The 20,064-nt window shown below is 45.3% G+C and overlaps 1 protein-coding gene across 2 annotated transcripts in view; it reads left to right on the top strand.

The window, feature by feature from the left end:
- The window catches only part of LOC121577722 (immunoglobulin superfamily member 21), a 294,356-nt gene that overhangs the window by 128,474 nt on the left and 145,818 nt on the right, over window positions 1–20,064 (top strand). For both annotated transcript variants that reach the window (XM_041891544.2, XM_041891543.2), the window contains exon 3: window positions 16,203–16,324. In XM_041891544.2, the coding sequence (XP_041747478.2) occupies window positions 16,203–16,324 (122 nt within the window). The remainder of the gene's footprint in view (window positions 1–16,202; window positions 16,325–20,064) is intronic.

Below are 20,064 nucleotides of genomic sequence, written 5' to 3'. Positions count from 1 at the left end.
GTCGCGGTGTGGTGGTCTACATCGATGACATCCTGGTGTATTCCGCTACGCACGCCGAGCATGTGTCCCTGGTTCGCAGAGTGCTTGGCCGACTGTTGGAGCATGACCTGTATGCCAAGGCAGAAAAGTGTCTGTTCTTCCAACAATCCGTCTCCTTCCTCGGATACCACATAACCACCTCAGGTGTGGAGATGGAGGGAGACTGCATTTCAGCCATGCGTAATTGGCAAACTCCAACCACGGTAAAGGAGGTGCAGCGCTTCATTGGCTTTACCAATTACTATCAGAGGTTTATCCGGGGCTTTGGCAAGGTCGCAGCCCCCATCACCTCTCTGTTGAAGGGTGGGCCGTCCCGGCTCCGCTTGTCTGCTGAGGCTGACAGGGCTTTCAGTAACCTGAGTGCTCTGTTCACCTCAGCCCCGGTACTGGCCCATCCCGATCCATCTTTGCCGTTCGTAGTGGAGGTGGATGCGTCCGAGGTAGGGGTAGGTGCTGTCCTATCCCAACGCTCGGGCACGCTACCCAAGCTCCGCCCCTGTTCCTTCTTCTTTAAGAAGCTCAGCAGAACTATGACATTGGTGATTGGGAGCTGTTGGCTGTTGTCAGAGCCCTGACAGCATGGAGGCACTGGCTCTTTCCTGGTCTGGACTGACCATCGTAACCTGGAGTACATCCGGGCAGCGAGGAGGCTGAACCCTCGCCAGGCCAGATGGGCCTTGTTCTTCACCCAGTTTGATTTCACGCTGTCCTATATACCAGGCACTAAGAACGTGAAAGCAGATGCACTGTCATGGCTGTACGACACAGAGGAGAGGTCCATTGACAACACCCCCATACTTCCGGCCTCCTTCATTGTGGCGCCGGTGGTATGGGCGGTGGACTCAGACATAGAGCGGGCCTTACGCACACAGCCATCTCCACCTCAGTGCCCAGCTGGGCTTTGATACGTGCCGTCTAGTGTCCGTGAACCTCTTAACTATTGGGCACACACGTCCCCCTCCTCTGGTCACCCAGGCATCGGCCGCACAGTGCGCTGCCTGATCGGGAAGTAATGGTGGCCTACCTTGGCTAAGGATGTGAGGATGTATGTCTCCTCCTGCTCGGTGTGCACCCAGAGTAAGGCACCTAGACACAGTAGGTAAGTTACATCCCTTACCAGCTCCACAAAGGCCATGGTCCCACTTATCCATTGATTTCCTAACTGATCTTCCCCTCTCTCAGGGTAACACCTCCATCCTGGTCATTGTGGACCGCTTCTCTAAAGCCTGCCGCCTCCTTCCTCTTTCTCCCCACGGCCCTGCAAAATGCGGAAGCCCTGTTTACTCACGTCTTCCGGCACTACGGGGTGCCAGAGGACATAGTGTCTGACTGGGGTCCCCAGTTTACGTCCAGGGTCTGGAAGGCGTTCATTGAACGTCTAGGGGTCTCCGTCAGCCTGACCTCTGGGTTTCACCCCAAATCTAATGAGCAGGTGGAACGGGTGAATCAGGATGTGGGTAGGTTCCTGCGGTCCTACTGCCAGGACCGCCCGGGGGAGTGGTCTGTGTTCTTGCCATGGGCCGAATATGCCCAGAACTCTCTCCGCCACTCCTTCACTAACCTGTCACCGTTTCAATGTCTTTTAGGGTATCAGCCGGTCCTGGCACCGTGGCATCAGAGCCAGACCGAAGCTCCTGCGGTGGACGACTGGTTTCGGCACACGGAGGAGACGTGGAACGTCGCCCACGTCCAGTGTGTCGTTCGTCGCCAGAAGGCCAAAGCTGACCGCCACCGCAGTGAGCTCGGGTCTTTGTACTGGGTGATCGGGTCTGGCTCTCGACCCGGAACCTGTCCCTCCGCCTGCCCTGCCGGAAGCTGAGCCCGCGGTTTGTGGGGCCGTTCAAAGTCCTGAGGAGAGTTAACAAGGTTACGTATAGGTTGCTGCTCCCTCCTGATTACAGTTTTAACCCCTCGTTTCACGTATCTCTCCTCAGGCCGGTGGTGGCTGGTCTGCTCCAGTAGTCTGAGGTGCGGGAGGTCCCTCCACCCCCTCTGGACATCAAGGGGGCCCCGGCGTACTCCGTCCGTTCCATCCTGGATTTGAGGCATCGGGTGGGGGGCCTTCAATACCTCGTGGAGCGGGAGGTGTACGGTCCGGAGGAGCGGTGCTGGGTCCCAGTGAAGGATGTCCTCGATCCCTCCCTGTTGCGGGATTTCCACCGTTGCCATCCGGATCACCCTGCTCCGCGTCCTCCTGGCCATCCCCGAGGCTGGTGTCAGTGCTCTGCTGGAGCTGCGCGTCAAAGGGGGGGTTCTGTCACGACTTACTCCGAAGCTGCCTCCTCTCCTTGTTCGGGCAGTCTTCGGCGTTCGTCGTCACCGGCCTTCTAGCCACTGCCGCTCCTCTTCTCATCATTCCATTTGTTTTGTCTTGTTTTTCACACACACCTGGTTCATGTCCCCTCATCAGTCCCTGTATAAGTATTCCCTCTGCCCCCAATGTCTTTGTGTGTGATTGTTTCCATGTGGAGGTGTCGATAGCTCGGTGGAGCATTATGTACCTTATGGCCGGGATATTCACCTGTGTGTTTTGTTTTTCCCAGTACGCCGTTAAGTTGCACTGTAGTTGTTTTACGCATTGTTGCAAACTACTGTATTGGCCGAATAAAACATTATTCTGTGATTCACCCACTACAGTGAACCTTGTGAACCTTGTTTTTTTATATAATCTTAAAGACATATTTCACCATGTAGGTGTTTCTGTGTCTGATATTCACAAAAGATGTCAGCACCGTCAGGAGATGAAGAGAGTATTTATAAACCTTTCACATCTTTGTTTTGTCTTTTCTTCTCACCTTTTCATATTTTTTAAAGAGTTTCCTATGAGGACAAGGACATGATAAGCAGCTTATTCTTCTTTCATTCTGTTGTGACTCAGTCTATGGAATGTGATGCAACTAACTGATGTAAGCATGTCTGGAAAGTTATGGGGCGAGTAAAAGGATAAGGTGCATTTAATGGATCCTCCTCATTCCAGCTCAGTGTTACTGTATAAGCATCAGGATTTGTGACACACTCACACATATATCCCATGGCTATTTATAGCCTTGTTTTAGAACTTCTCATCAAACTTAAACACCTATGTGGTTGCAAAAGACAGATAGCTGGTCAGTTACGGCGAGACACGGTTTTAGCCACGGCAGATTTATTAGACCTCTTCAATTGCCCACCAACAAAACAAAACATTTCTCCTTGAGCTCACAAAGGTCAAGAATCTGTGATGCGAGAAACAGTCATGCCGTTTGAGCATATTTTTTCCCACTGCCTCTCTTTGAACCCATTCAGCATTTTTACAGTTGCAGTGTGTGATTTGACTGTGCTCTGGAATCTTTTCCCAAGACCTCCCTCTAAGGAATCAATGGCTTTTTTAACACTTTCATTTGACAGCTCTTGCTTGCAGCAGACTTGAAATGATGTGCACAACACTAGGAAACAGACTAATGAGAGGAGATTTGTGAAGTAGAGAGAGGGAAAGAGAGAATGAGACGAAGAGGGAGAGACTTTTCCTCGTCCCATTTGCACCCTACACCCTCTCTGCCATGTGATGCTATTGTCTCTCGCTTCATTAGCCAGTGCCACTTGATCACAGGGCTTTGAAATCCTCCCAGCCCTCGCCAGACGACCAAAATGCCTCTCAAACACGGTTAATATTTCTCTGGTCCCGAGACGGTAACAAGTCATCCACCGCATCATTGTTTTCTCCATGCTTCTTCCCTCACATTGGGAGGGGGGGGTGACGTGGCTACTGGTATGGGGTAGGGGTCAACACATCACACGTGTTGGATGCCCCAATTTATAAAGTGTGAACTGTGATCAGTGGAGAGGTTACTGCCTGCTGCTCATCATTAGACCAGCTGATGGCTTTTTGCAGTGAGAATGTGCCCTGTAGGGAGAGGGCAGAGATCAAATGGCTGCCCAGTCTTCCTCCCCAGTCCTGTCGGATTAGCTGTCCTGTCCTGTCCAGACTCCTCTCACAGTGGGTCACAGAGGGGACTGGAGTCCCTGTCCATCACAGCAGACTGAATGATACAAGGACAGACAGATCTGGTGCCCAGGGGCACAGTTTTGATGCTGTTATCCCTCCACCAAGTGCCCTGAATCTTAACTATTTTAGACTACCACACCAGGGCTGTGCAAAATGATATAAGATATAAGCAATATCTTCTAGTAGTGGCTTGGGGGTGCTTAATTTATGGAGTAGCTGTGCGTGTGTGTATGTGTGTTTATGGAGGTTTACTATCCTTGTGCCACATAAGGAATTAGGAATATTCGCCGTTCCACACAAGGAAAAAGGCTATTTTAGGCTTACGGTAAGGGGTTTAGGTTAGGTTAAGGGTTAGGGTTAGGATTTAGGGAAAATAGGATTTTGAATGAGAATCAATTGTTTGGTCCGCACAAGGATAGTAAAACAAACGTGTGTGTCTGTGTGTCTGTGTCTTGCATCAATGCTATGGATGCGCTCACTCCCACTGTACCTCAGTGACTCACACTGTGAGTGAATGATGCTTTACTCCACATACCAAGCTGACCTACTGAGAATCCTTCCCTTAAAATCACATACCATCCTGCAATATGTTCAATTAATTCACTTTGCAGTCATATTGAATAACTATCTATCTTCCTCCATCTCCTCTATCCCTAGCCTGTGACATTTATTCCAGATGGGGGAATAATCAGATCATTGAAGACAATCATTGTGTTTGCCATGCACTGAATGCAGTGTTAATGACACATTTTACTTACTGTTAAGAAGCTTTCAAGGAATTGACAAAAAGTGACATGTAGTAAACATGCCTATTATATTACTGTTTTATGGGTCATTATAAACTCTGTGCAAGGGATCCAAGTTTCTCCTGCTAATAATAATTTACACCCCTTGATTTGGTTTTCTTGTCATGTCATAGGCAATTAATATGTTTTTGTAGCTGACAGGTTTGTGTGCTCCAAATGGCTACTCTGGCTACTCAGTGCCAATATTGTTAATTAGCATTTTGTTATTTGAGAACTGTCCTTTTAATTAATAAATGCCGGTTAGCTGTCCTGGATTAAATGTGGAATGGAAACCTGGGCTCCCTGACAGGTTGAGCTCTTTGGTGAAGTGCAATGTGATTGTTTCAAAGCAAGACACAAACAAACATTTTGGCGTATTTTTCTCTCTGGTAGAGCAGATATAAACCAGGACGATTAAAGTCGTTGATTGCATTAAGGGAAGGTTCTCAGGGAATGGCCAGTGTTGTAGTTAATGAACTCTCTTGATATGTGATAACTCAACTTGTATCATGTACTGTACTGAAGGGATTATATAAATGGAACAGAGTTTACAGAGGAAATACACATTAGATACACTAGTGTTCATCAGTGCTGCATTATGGCGTGAAACACTAGGTAGACCAACTTCCAGACAGTAGGCTATGTTTAGATCACGGCATTAAATCTAATTTTTAAGCACAAGTCTCTTAGGTGTGCACTTAGCTGTCAGAGAATATCCCCATATCGCCAAAGCTCTTCAGTCAACACCACATGACAAAAAGATAAACAGTGGAACATCAGATTAGACGTGTGGTGAAAATGAGAAAAATGTAACTATTTAATATTGAATGACAATTTTTGTTTAATAATTAAGTGCTGCATTCAGTTCAACAGGGGATACAAAGTCACCCTGAAAACGTGCATTACTAGTAAATAATGTGTACCACTGTCTGCTTCCTCAATTTAACTCAAGCATGTCTTATTAAACATGGAAAAAGGACCCATGCCACATTAGGGATTAGAAAGTTGATGTATTTAAGCATGAAATGAGCCCCTGTGCTGAACGCATTGCAGATTTATTAATATTTCCCCCAACCTAGGAAGAATCCATTTTCAGTGGTTGCATGGGGAATGTGAAGGAGGATTGGTGCATATCTGTATGTTAATCCCCGGTAACCTGCCTGACACCTCATCACAACGAATAAAAGCAAAATTCTTCCACTGGATTACTGATAAACTTCCCATATGTAATAGGTGGAACCCAAAAGGGCTACAACAGATTAACATTTTAACAGATTAAATTCATCATTGATTTAGGAATTTTTAGGAATTTTTATTTTTTTCTTCAAATATAGATTTTTACCATGCGGTAATGAATTATAGGCAAGTTTATATTGAAGAGCTGAAATTGTTATTTAGTCATTGGTAAAACAGTTACTGAGTGTTATTTGAGCGTACAAGATGGCACCGTAATGTATGGCTGCCGTGTTGAGAGCTCCGACCCAATTTTTCTATTTAGTGATTATTTTGGTGTTTATCTTTACTATTTTTGCATGAAATGTATCCGCTATCATTTCTTATGAGCCTAAAAAGAACTTTGAACATCATATCGGCACTTACTAACCTCAATTTCGACTTCAACTTCGACTCAACTGCCCTGAGCTCTTTATGTACCTCCGATCCAATCTTCGGGTTAACCAAGAGGAAACGTTGGCCAAAAAGAGGCAAGAGATCGGGCATCCTGTTGAGACTAAGGCGAAGGGAAAACCAGCCACCACTTCCTTCCATTCTATTGGCCAATAGTCACTGGATGACCTCCGATCGCGGATTTGATTTTACAGCTGCTTTTACAGCTGCACCGTTGAGAGCATCCTGACTGGTTGTATCAATGTCTGGTATGGCAACTGCACCACCCGCGACCGGAATGTCCTACAGAGGGTAATGCAGACGACCCAGCGCATCACTGGGGGCGAGCTCCCAGCCATCCAGGACGTACATGCCAGGCGGTGTCTGAGAAAGGCCCGAAAAATTGCCAAAGACTCCAGCCACCCGAGACATGGACTGTTCTCCATGCTCCCGTCTGGCAGGTGCTACCAGTGCATCAAGGCTCAAACAAACAAACTCCTAAACAGCTTCTATCCCCTGGCCATTAGACTGTTAAATGGCTAAAAACTACTGCTCTCCCTCTCCCACAGACTATCCACACTGACTCTATGCCCATCCACAGGTTTCTACCCACTCATGCTGCTACTAAAATTATTATTGATTAGATTAATTACTCCATTACGCTGCTGCCCATTGATTATCGATTGCCATTACCATTAGTATTTATCTATTTGTCCTGCTACTGGTCACTTTTTTCTATCATTATCATTATTATTATTATTATTATTATTATTATTATTATTATTATTATTATTATTATTATTATTATTATCACTATCACTATCACTATCACTGCATTGTTGGGAAAAGGCTCTCAAGGTAAGAATAACATTGTACTGTTTTACACCTGTGTCACGCCCTGACCTATGGAACTCTTGTTTGTTGAGTCAGGGTGTGAATGTCTATGTTTAGGTTCTAGTTGTTCTATGTCTATGTTTGGCCGGGTATGATTCCCAATCAGAGGCAGCTGTTGCTCGTTGTCTCTGATTGGGGATCATACTTAGGTAACCTATTTCCTACGTTGTATTGTGGGATCTTGTTCCGTTTAGGCTTGTATGTGTATAGCCTGAGGACTTCACGTTACGTTGTTTCTTGTTTTGTTGTATGTTTATTGAGTTAATAAACATGTACGCTTTTCACGCTGCACCTTGGTCCGACCCGTCTCTTAACGATCGTGACAGAAGATCCCACCAAACACGGACCAAGCAGCGTGCCCAGGAGCAGCAGACATCCTGGACACAGGTAGTGGAGCAGAGATCATGGACTTGGGGGGAGATAAGAGAGGATCTGGCCAAGCATATGGAGGCCCTGAAAGGGATGAGGGTGGAGAAGGAGAGAGTAGCCGATAGAGGACCCTGGGCGAAGGAGGAAGCCCAGGCAGAGAGGAGAAACGGCGACCTAAGAGGACGCGGTCACGAAGAAAGCCCGAGAAGCAGCCCCAAGAAAATGTTGGGTGGGGGCACACGGGGTGGTTGGCGGAGCCAGGGTTCAGAGCAGAGCCAACTCCCCGTACTCACGCTAGGAAGCGTGTGACCGTGCAGGTTCCGTGTTATGCGGAGCTACGCACTGTGTCGCCAGTGCGCCGGCACAGTCCAGTGCGTCCTGTGCTAGCGCCACGCACGTGCCGTTCGAAAATGGGCATCCAGCCAGGACGGGTTGTGCCAGCTCTACGCTCCAGACCTCCAGTGCGCCTCCACAGCCCGGTACGGCCTGTGCCAGCTCCTCGCACCAAACCAGTGGTGCCTGTCGCCAGCCCGGTACGGCCCGTACCTGCTCCCCGCACCAGACCTGTGGTGCGTGTCTCCAGTCCGGCCCGGCCTGTTCCTGGTCCTCGCACCAGACCAGTGGTGCGTGTTCCCAGTCCGGCACGGCCCGTGCCCGTTCCACCGATGCCTGGTCCAGCACCGGTCAGCAGCTCCACTGCGGAGCTAGAGCAGTCCGAACCACCGGTGCCTAGTCCAGCTCCGGTCAGCGACTCCACTCCGGAGTCAGAGCAGTCCGCTCCACCGGTGTCTAGTCCAGCTCCGGTCAGCGGCTCCACTCCGGAGTCAGAGCAGTCCGCTCCACCGGTGTCTAGTCCAGCTCCGGTCAGCGGCTCCACTCCGGAGTCAGAGCAGTCAGCTCCACCGGTGTCTAGTCCAGCTCCGGTCAGCGGCTCCACTCCGGAGTCAGAGCAGTCAGCTCCACCGGGGTCCAGTCCAGCTCCGGTCAGCGGCTCCACTCCGGAGTCAGAGCAGTCAGCTCCACCGGGGTCCTGTCCAGCTCCGGTCAGCAGCTCCTGTCATGCCCTGACCTATGGAACTCTTGTTTGTTGAGTCAGGGTGTGAATGTCTATGTTTAGGTTCTAGTTGTTCTATGTCTATGTTTGGCCGGGTATGATTCCCAATCAGAGGCAGCTGTCGCTCGATGTCTTTGTTTTGTACACCAGCTTCAAACAACTGAAACAATAATATTTTTGGTTATAGAAAATATATTTCACAGCAGTTTAGATGGTCCAATCATTCTCTACACTATACTAGCTTATTTTATCACATAAACAGAGTTTTAGCAGCCAGGAAATGGCGGAGCGATTTCTGCTTAGTTAAACTTTAAGGACGAGTGTACAAAATTATATTTTTACTTTGCCATGAAGCTGCATTTCATTATCCACCTGTCCTTGATCATCCCCTTTGTTTTCAGATATAAGCACTGTATTACACAACATATCAGTAACTTCTGCAGTTATATAAAGCTTTTCCACTTTCATGTTATTGTTTGTGACCTCCTGGTGCTGCTTTAATATGTGCTGTTTATAAGAGTTGCTGAGGCATTTTTAAGAAACCCTGGCCTAACTTGGTACCCCAAGAACAGAAATTCATAATAATGTGATGTTAGTAATGCAGCAAGGCTACATTTTCGGTCCGCTAAGTAGCACCAAATCCTGTATTACTCACTATATTTGCAGCAGTATACTGTATTTATTTACGATGTCCATGAAATGCTGTTTCTAGAGTGAGGGGTAGGGCTCATATTGTTCTTGCTCTGTTCCAACTCTCTTTTTGTCAGGGGGTTAATATGTACTCCAGACAATGGAGAGTCATGGCACAGACATAATAACTGATCCAGAGCAGCAGTCTCTGTCAGGTCTGGTTTGCTTTGATCTCATTGCCGGCTAAATGTCTGGCCGCGGTCAGGCTGTCTCCCTCTCACTGACAACATTAATAAGCACTTCTCAATGGTCTTGACTAATGGCTGTAGATGGGCACTTTTAGTAGGCCCTTCTGCATTGTTTAACCATATGAAGTCATTCCCTGACATAGGTTGGTTGACCCTCAGCCTACCTCTGCCTCGCGCCACACAGAGTCGCAAACAAGGCTCGGCCCTCCCTGTTGGTGACACAGATTCATTAAGCCGCAGCTTTAATCCCTGCATGCCAATCTGCCATCTCAAGCCTTAGCCAATCCCAAGCCAGTGCTACTCTGTTATATTGGGATGAAAATGAGTGATAGCATGCAGAGAGAATGTGACACAGATAACAGGTGAGGGAAAATATCCACCACGCTGATAGTCATCTCTGGCTGGTGTATTTGCTCACACTAAGGGATCCCAAGCAATCACGCTCATGTTTCTTTACATTGCATTGAAAAACGTCAGTTGCAGTAGTTCGCTCTGTATGGAATAAAGGATCACAATGTGCGTCAGATTGCCTGTTGCTTTCTGGTACAGACATAAAAGCAAAACTCCCCTTTCTTAGTTCACGTGTGACATGACTGAACTACTGCACCGCCAAAGCCTCTTTATCTGTCAAAGCACAGACCATCTCTGTCAGAATGATAGCGTAGGGTCACCAACATCTATGTGAATGGAAGAACGTGTGCGTCATCTATGAAAAACCTGTTTGAATTAGCTTTTTTTATTTTCTTGCGGGGAGCAGTGACCGAGAGATAGAGGGAGGAGAGGAGGGAGGTAGGAGCGGAGCGTGCTATCTGGACTGTGAAATCCCCTTAAACAGGTTGTGTGACACTCAGGGCCCAGCAGGGGGCCACAGGCAGCAGACAGTCCTGTACATCCACAGGTTAACAGGGTGGAGCACTAAATAGGCTGGATGACTGTACAGCTGCACATTGTTTACTTACAGGATGCATTACCCAGCAGCACATGTAGTGAGTAAAGCATTGCAGCACACCACATGTAAAATGTAAAATGTAAAATGTAATGTTAACAGGATCAGTGGACAGCCCACTGCAGCATTCTGTGTTGACAGCTATCACCACTGACTGCCAACAAGGTGAAGCTCTTCTGCTTTGTATAAGTGAAATGTTTTATCATTATCGCTGTGCCTTTACGAATGATTTCAGAGAATATAGCATGTCTTGTTATACTGGTTATTTTCTTTGTTTAGTGTAGCTTCCCATTTAGCCCTCCTTTGAGGCCTCAGTTGAACAGCTAAATGGATCTCAAGAGTTGTTATGACTGCTCTGTGTCTTATCCCCATTCATTATTCACAACTAACTGCCGATTGATCCAGATACTTTGATTTAGATGCTACTATTGCTCCACCTCCCTGCAGATTTATACATACCAAGTGAGAATTGTTGTAAAAGTACAATATCATGTAAAATGTACCCAGAAAGTAAGTGATCCTTTCAATCTATACAAGCCCACACCTAAGCTATAGTAACAGCAGTAGAGGAGACTACATGGTCACAGATAGAACAATGAGACAGATATTTCACCGGATGTATAAATGTGAACCATCCACTTGCCGTTTCCACTCACTACCAAATATGGTAGTGAGAGGAAGCCCTCTGGCTGGCAGTGGGAGAAGATGGAATGAGATGGATTTTGGCCGACATTCTGAAAATGTTCTAATCGATGAAACATGTTATCTCAATACAGTTTTCTATTCCCAAAACTAGAATCTGTTATGAACAGAGTGGACTAAGTTTTGTAGACTTTACCCTTTGCAAAAGTTTTTAAAATGTTGTTGTTTAGAAAGAGTGCAAAGGCGAATTAAGTTATTGCACACGCACACTTCACAGAGGAGGCGTTTCCTAACGGAAATATGCAGATGTATGCGAGAACGCGCCAAAAGGATCTCGCTAGCTCGTGCTTGGTTCTGCCCACCTCCTTGCTTGTTCTGCCCACTATGACTCATTTGTTCACATTGGAAACGACAGGCTGTGGTCTATCTTGGTTTAGTTATAAAAGTCTTTGGTGTGGTTGTGATGTGAAAGAATGCCAGATTGACCTGAAGAAGTGTTCTGGTTTCTACTCCTCAAGTTAGACTGCAGTGTTACTGTAGCTAGTTCGCTGTATTCTCTCCTGTGACTGATGATGCAGCTGCAGCCTATAAATAAGCACATCTCTAATGAGCTGAGGGAGAAGGGGTTAACCCCAGAGACCTGGGCCTCCCTCACCTGACCTCAATAATGGAGCAGCGTCCTAACAACAGGGAGAACAGCAAAGAGAGCAGGTAGGATATGGTTCACTCTCCATCTGGAGAGATCACTGCACTATCATATCTCTAGGTCACTGTAGGACCCTCTGTAGTACTCTCTACTGTGTGTGCCCAAACCCCAACCCCTGTCAGCTACCTTTCCCCCTCTCCCCTTTTGGTCACCTGGTCACAGAGGGAGGAAGAGAAGTGGCGTGCCCACCCATGCCTGTCTTTTATATATCCAGATGGCAGAGGTGTTGGGAGAGCCCTTGATGCCTTTGTTTGTGCCTCTGTAAATCATGGCCTGGAATCAACAAAGCAGCTGAAGGAAAGCCTTGCTTTCTCAAACAGTGCTTTTCTACCATCAGAGTGCTCATCTACCTCTCGCCTTCACCCCTCACTCTTGCAGAGCATCTCTCTCTCTCTCTCTCTCTCTCTCTCTCTCTCTCTCTCTCTCTCTCTCTCTCTCTCTCTCTCTCTCTCTCTCTCTCTCTCTCTCTCTCTCTCTCTCTCTCTCTCTCTCTCTCTCTCTCTCTCTCTCTCTCTCTCTCTCTCTCTCTCTCTCTCTCTCTCTCTCTCTCTCTCTCTCTCTCTCTCTCTCTCTCTCTCTCTCTCTCTCTCTCAAGCTGTCCCTTCTCTGGGAACAGGGTCTGTCCACTGATGTGTGTCCATTGTGAGACAGGTGTCATTTTGTCTATTGGATTAGATGGACTGTGAAAAGAGAGAGAGTCTGAAAATGTACATTTAACACACCAAAGTACTTCAGGGCCCAGAGAGCATTATCATTGGGCTTTTTGAAAGCCTTATATGACTCAGCACCGGGGACAGTGTTACTGTAGTGCTGGGAGTGCAGTGAGTCTGTTCCTATAGGGGAGTTGTAATGTTGCCATGATGTTTTCGTACTGGCCCTGGCCTTGTGCACTTATCTATTGTAGAAGCAAATACTGTAGAATAAAGCTTATTTTGCACGTTCTACCTAAGCACGTTTATGGTAATTCTTCAGGTGTGTACAATAGACCCTTCTATGTGGTGAATGCTGTATTTGTCATTGGCCTGAACTTGTCATTGAACTTGCTAAATCATTGTCATTGAACTCTGCTAAATGTCACATTATATTATTAAATGATAGCTAACTTTTAATTCTCAAACTAACCACATTTCCCTGAGTTTAACATACCATCGTCATGTTTCTGTCCACTCACTCAGATGGATATATTTGTGTTCAGTTGCACAGAGCACTTATACTTTTTCCATGCTTTGTTGTACGGTGATGTCGGACAGAAATGCATTTCTACAATCACTGCAATCCAGGCACAGAGCAGGTTGGTGGGAAAGCACAATTTTCCAACATGGCTTTGCTTTTAACGGCAGACCATTTGCTGTGGCATCTCCCTTATAACCTCGGAATGATGCCACCTTGCCGGTGTGCCTCTACATCACTGAATTGACATTTAAAAGAGGAACAGATGGCTTTAATAATCTTGGGGCCTTGAGTGTGGTGCCAAAGCATTCCTTGGGAAAAGGAAGGAAATTCTGTTTGTGGCCAAGCCAAGTGAACACTTTTTACCTGTAACGGGTCATGGTCTCTAGCCCCACCAGTGGGTCCTGATGACTTTCACTGATTACACCTCCCTGCAATTCATCTTCCATAGCAATGAAAATGTGATGTCACCCACCCCACTGGTCACACACTGGTTGAATCAACATTGTTTCCATGTCATTTTAATGAAATTACATTGAACCAACGTGCCATAGATGTTGAATTAGGGTTAGGGTTAGGGTTCTGAACAGGCTCCTGAACAGCTTCTATCCCCATGCCATAAGACTGCTAAATAGCTAACTAAATAGCTAACAAAATGGCTACATGGACTATCTGAGTTGGCCTTTGTATTTTATTCTTATTTTTGTCTCAATGCACACTCACAGGGCCTTACACACTACGCACACTGATACTCCTACACACATTAAAACACTCACACCATCGTTTGCTTACACACACATAATATGCACATACATTTTTACTGACTCTACACACACCCACTCAGATACAATCATCATATACGCTGCTGCTACTCTGTTTATCATATATCCTGATGCCTAGTCACCTTACTCCTATACATATCTACGTCTATCGATCCAGTATCCCTGCACATTGTAAATATGGTACTGGAACTGACCCTGTATATAATATGCTTACTTACTTTATCGTGTTCTTCTTATTCTTCTTCTTACTGTTATATCTTGTGTGTTTTTGTTCTACCATTGTTAGTTTTACATTGTTATTGATTACTGCATTGTAGGGGTTAGAGCTAGCAAGAAAGGCATTTCACTGTACTTGTACAGTCGTGGTCAAAAGCTTTGAGAATGACACAAATACTAATTTTCACAAAGTCTGCTGCCTCAGTTTTGATGATGGCAATTTGCATATACTCCAGAATGTCATGAAGAGTGATCAGATGAATTGCAATTCATTGCAAAGTCCCTCTTTGCCATGAAAATGAACTTAATCCCCCCCAAAACATTTCCACTGCATTTCAGCCCTGCCACAAAAGGACCAGCTGCCATCATGTCAGTGATTCTCTCGTTAACACAGGTGAGTGTTGACGAGGACAGGGCTGGAGGTCACTCTGTCATGCTGATTGAATTAGAATAACAGACTGGATTCCAGAAAACACCTTGTCCGGAGAAGACAAGATGAGCGCTACCATCAGTCCTGTGTCATGCCAACAGTAAAGCATCCTGAGACCATTCATGTGTGGGGTTGCTTCTCAGCCAAGGGAGTGGGCTCACTCACAATTTTGCCTGAAAACACAGCCATGAATAAAGAATGGTGCCAACACATCCGCCGAGAGCAACTTCTCCCAACCATCCAAGAACAGTTTGGTGACGACCAATGCCTTTTCCAGCATGATGGAGCACCTTGCCATAAGGCAAAAGTGATAACTAAGTGGCTCGGGGAACAAAACATCGACATTTTGGGTCCATGGCCAGGAAACTCCCCAGACCTTAATCCCATTGAGAACTTGTGGTCGATCCTCAAGAGGCGGGTGGACAAACAAAAACCCACAAATATTGACTCTTTGCATAAACATAATGTAATTGTCAATAAAAGCCTTTGACACTTATGGAATGCTTGTAATTATACTTCAGTATACCATAGTAACATCTGACAAAAATATCTCATAACACTGAAGCAGCAAACTTTGTGAAGACCAAAACTTTTGACCACGACTGTACATGTGACATTAAAACTTGAAACTTTAACTGACGTGCCCAGTGGGACATTTGTTACAGGAGAGAAAAGTGATGTAATCCACTAATGCCACCTACATGCATGTAACTGTTCTGCGTATCCTAAAACCCACCCACAGTATTTGTTGTTCCAGCACATTTACCTCTCAGCACTTCTACCTCTGTGTACCCCATCATTTAGCAACAGCCTGAGGTATTTAGCTCCCTTCCCTAGAGGCAGAGAGGTGAGGAGTTGTCCCACAGTCTTTTATGGGGCACCGGGAATTATTCACTCAAATAAAAGTAATTACCCAGTACAGTCCCCTCGCGAGGTGTTGTGTACATTATGCAGGAACTAATCACATAGGCCTTATTTACCTCTGAGAGGATTGGATTAGGATCCGGGCGATAGCATTTCAGTGGCGTAGGGAAGAAAGATCCCCAGCCCACCAACAATTTCCTCCTTCAAAGCGGCATTAGCGTCTCCATTAAAATCTTGTCACCCTTTTTCTTTACGTCTGTCTGTGCCGCTGAAGAGAAGAGAAATCAGTCATTCAAATGCTAAGTGACTTCCTCTCCCCTGTGAATATTAGAAATGAGAGTATTGCTCCATCATTTACCATGCAGCCCACAAAAAAAAGAGAATAGGATGCAAAATGAGACTATGGTGCTTTAAATATATCCCCACCTCCACAATATCTCATCACAAGCCATTACCTCTGACTGCTTGACACCTACAGAACGCTGCAGAGCGTCAGTCTTCATTAAGACTCAGCTGTATACATGGACACATACCTAAAGCTATATAAGTGAGTGTCACACTGAGTTCATCACGTTGGCAGTTTTCAAAATTAGCTTGAAAGGCTCCTCCTCACTCCCCCTTTAAGATAGAAAAAACACCTTATCATGGCAGTAAATGGATAAATGAGATAATTGAAGGCCTGGGTACTAAGTTTAACTATAAACAAAGTGTTATAATATATTTAACTGGAGCAGAACACAGCTTTATGCATAGGGTACGTCCGTGGGTATAGAAATATCTGTTCAATGTATTATAGACCATATCATTTTATTAATTTTTTATCTTTTTGCTTGACAGGTCACAGACGGGGGCACAATTAAGCAGAAAATCTTCACCTACGATGCTATGTTTAACACCAATTACTCTCATATGGAGGACTACCGCAAACGGGAAGACCTTGTCTACCAATCTACAGTCCGGTAAGCATCACAACCAATTACTATTAGTTTGGCCCTTACCGTTTATCATCAGAGTGCATGCTGAACGCGGAACAAGAGAGCTCAATTTGTTGTTTTAAATGTTTTTGAAAAAGTTTTTCCTTGAAAACATGTTTGTTTACTAGCCTACCTCTTTAATTTGTGACACGGTTAGCCTCAGTTGCTGGGACCGCTACTATCTGTCTCAGGATACTGCCAAACCCTGAAGTCTGAAGAGCTGCTACTTGGTGAAGCAGCTAGCCTAGCTGCTAGCTATCAAGCTAGCCAGGTTTCCTTGACAATTTGAACAATTTGGGACCGCGGATAGTCCAGGGCTTGTGGCTGTTTAAATCCCTGCTGTTTGTTGCTGTTTCCATCGGCCCTGCGAGCTGTGCTGGCTGGAATCCTGTGGAGTACCAGCGTTAGCCTACATTGCTACCATCATGCCGCCCAAAGTTAAAGGTTGGAGTAATGGAGAGGACAGTGTGTGATCTTTTAAATAAACAAAAATATGTCTACAAGCAGTTGTTACAGCAACATGAAAATAGCTTTGTCCAAATACTGGTGGACTCAACTACCAAAATAATGGATGATCTGACCAGAGAGGTCCAAGACCATAAGAACAGTTTGCAGTTCTCCCAGGGAGAGGTGGATGTCCTGTAAGAGACTTGCAGCAACAAACTGTAAGTCCACACGAGATGACATCAGCAGTGTCTGTGAATCATGATCACAGATGACTGGGAAAACAGCAGTGGTGTAAAGTAAAAATACTTTAAAGTACCACTTAAGTAGTTTTTTGGGGTATCTGTACTTCACTTTACTATTTATATTTTACTTTTACTTCACTATATTCCTAAAGAAAATAATGCACTTTTTACTTCATACATTTTCATTACAGTTGAATGCTTAGCAAGACATGAAAATTGTCAAATTCACACAATTATCAAGAGAACACCCTGGTCATCCCTACTGCCTCTGATCTGGTGGACTCACTAGACACAGACGCTTCATCTGTAAATTATGTCTGAGTGTTGGAGTGTGCCCCTGGCTATCCGTAAATTAAGATTGTGCCATCTGGTTTGCTTAATATAAGGAATTTGAAATGATTTATACATTTACTTTTGATACTTAAGTATATTTAAAACCACATACTTTTAGACTTTTACTCAAGTAGTATTTTACTAGGTGACTTTCACTTTTACTTGAGTCATTTTCTATTAAGGTACTGTATCTTTACTTTTACTCATGTATGACAATTAAGTACTTTTTCCACCACTGGAAAACAGAGGAACAATCTGGGAGGAATAACATTGTTGTGGATTGCATACCAGAGTCTCCACATGAGACCTGGATGGAGTCTGATGAGAAAGTGAGAAAAACCTGTAACTAGCCCAGGTGACAGACCCAGGCCGAAAGTGGTCAAGTTTCTAAGGTTCAAGGACATGATGGCTGTTCTGGAGAGAGCCAGAAACATGCGAGGAACCAATAAAACACAAACAGCGTCAGCAGAGTAGGCTGCTAATTTGTCGTATTAAAAAATATGTTGCTTATGTCTCCAGTCATATCAAGTGTAGTAGAATTGCATGAAATGTGTTTATAAAAGGCCACATTTTTCCATGCAAAGAAAAGAGAAGAAACTTCTCTGATCAGGCCTACTGTATGTTATTACGTGCTCATTGTTCAAAACTGTCTGTTTAGCTTACAGTGATTGAGTTACAGTATATTATTAGCCTAAATTATAACTACGCAATCTACTAATCATATTAGGAATGGGAGTCTATCTTACATTAGTCTGCAAATGTGATGATAGATTCATGCAATCCTTTATTATAAAGGTGCAATTTTATGGTGAAACAAATTGCTTCCCCAAACTTGAAACTCACGCGCCACCTATGAATGTCGGCATTTGAAGTCAGCCTTGTTGTGACTTGAATGCATGTATTAGGCATTTATTTCATGGTGCGCTGTATATGTTCCACAAGTAAATTAGTCAATGTAGGATGAGGTTGAGCAGTAGTTGACATTGTTCCATAGACCTTTAAACCTAATATTGCGGTGATAATTAATGCCTGGTCATTTTTGTTTGTTTTTGCTGTTCTCCAAATAGCATTTTATAGTTTTTAAATTGTGTAGAAATGTGGTATGCCTTACCCTAGGTTTAGCTAAGGTACTGCTGTGAAGCTTTGCTAGTTCCTTCCTACTGTACCATCTGCTGCGGGTGATACTAGACCTGGATGTGATGACCCCGATAGAGGGTCAACACATCATCGTCTTGGCAGGGAGAGGGAGGGGACGGGAAGTGGCGAGGCTCTACTCAACCACTCTGCTGCTCAGGATGTACATTTCAGTGTTGAACTCTGACTGAACAGCTGGCCAGGCCAATCGTTATTCCTACCACAGAGCTGCATATTTTCCAGGTAGTATGGTTCACTTTAGGCACAGCTTGGGGAAGCACTACTGCATGCAGGCCTATGCTGCGTGCATCACACCTCCTTCGCCATCCTCCTTCCCCTCACACACATTACTGTACATATACAGTCCTGCCGATCCCAGAATATAGAGCCCTGCTGTTTATGCATGAGAAAGTTTTACAGAGTGCGAGAGAAATCATATGGCTCTGGTTGTGTAGATTACATGTTTGAGGAGTCCTGGGGACTGTCTTCCAATACCTTAGGACTCAACAATACAGCTGGCATCTGCTCCCCTCCCTCTCCCTCTCCCTCTCCCTCTCCCTCTCCCTCTCCCTCTCCCTCTCCCTCTCCCTCTCCCTCTCCCTCTCCCTCTCCCTCTCTTCCCAGTCTTGCTTTCTCTCCTTTTGCTTTCCTTCCCTCCATCCCTCTCTCATATTGGCACTCATACTTTGTATAAAGGAGTAATAGAAGCCCACACACTGCATCGGTCTAGTACCTTTTCTCTAAAATGTGTGTATGACCAATGCTGATTACAATGCAATTTTTCCTTTCTCCTATGCTCTCTCTCTCTTTTGTCTTTCCCTGTCATTATCCCAATCTTTTCCTAACGTTCTACCCCTCTCTTTCCCTGCCTTTCATTTGCTCCCCATCTCATTCCTTTCCTCTCTCTTCCCACTCTTTCATCACTCCTTAGTTTAGTATTTTTTAACTTCACTGTCTTTTAGGGCTGGGAATTGCCAGGGACCTCACGATACGATATTCACGATACTTACATAGGTGCCGATTCTATATGTATTGCGATTCGATGTTCCAAACATATTGCTCACAATGTGTCTACTGCAGAGGGACAAGAGAGAGCCATGAAAAAAACGAGTTTTGATCAGTCATGGAAATAAAATGCTGAAAACAAATTGCAGGTACAGCCAACTAGTGCAAAAATAGTATTTTGCGATATTGTCAAAGTGATACGATATGATATATAGTAAAAAATAATATCCTGATATGTAACTGTATCGATTTGTTCCCCCCATCACAACTCTTTCCTCCTCTCCTCCCCTCCCCTCACTATTCCCACCCCTCCCCTCCCCCTCACTCTTCCCACCACTCCCTCTCACTCTTCCCACCCCTCCCCACTATTCCTGTCCTCTCTCAAATGTATCCTCTCTCAAATGTATCCTTTATTTCTGAGCTACTGAGCATTTCCCGACTGAGTATGATGTGCTCAGACAATCCCACAGTACCTTCAGGGGAGCAGTCATCATCGGAATGGACTATTTTACACATGTACTCACACAAGCATACAGACACAACTGTGCACACACACACACCCCA

Source organism: Coregonus clupeaformis, chromosome 12, assembly GCF_020615455.1.
Source record: "Coregonus clupeaformis isolate EN_2021a chromosome 12, ASM2061545v1, whole genome shotgun sequence".
Taxonomy (NCBI): domain Eukaryota; kingdom Metazoa; phylum Chordata; class Actinopteri; order Salmoniformes; family Salmonidae; genus Coregonus; species Coregonus clupeaformis.
The sequence above is the reverse complement of the archived record's forward strand: the minus strand, read 5'-3'. Positions and strand labels throughout refer to the sequence as shown.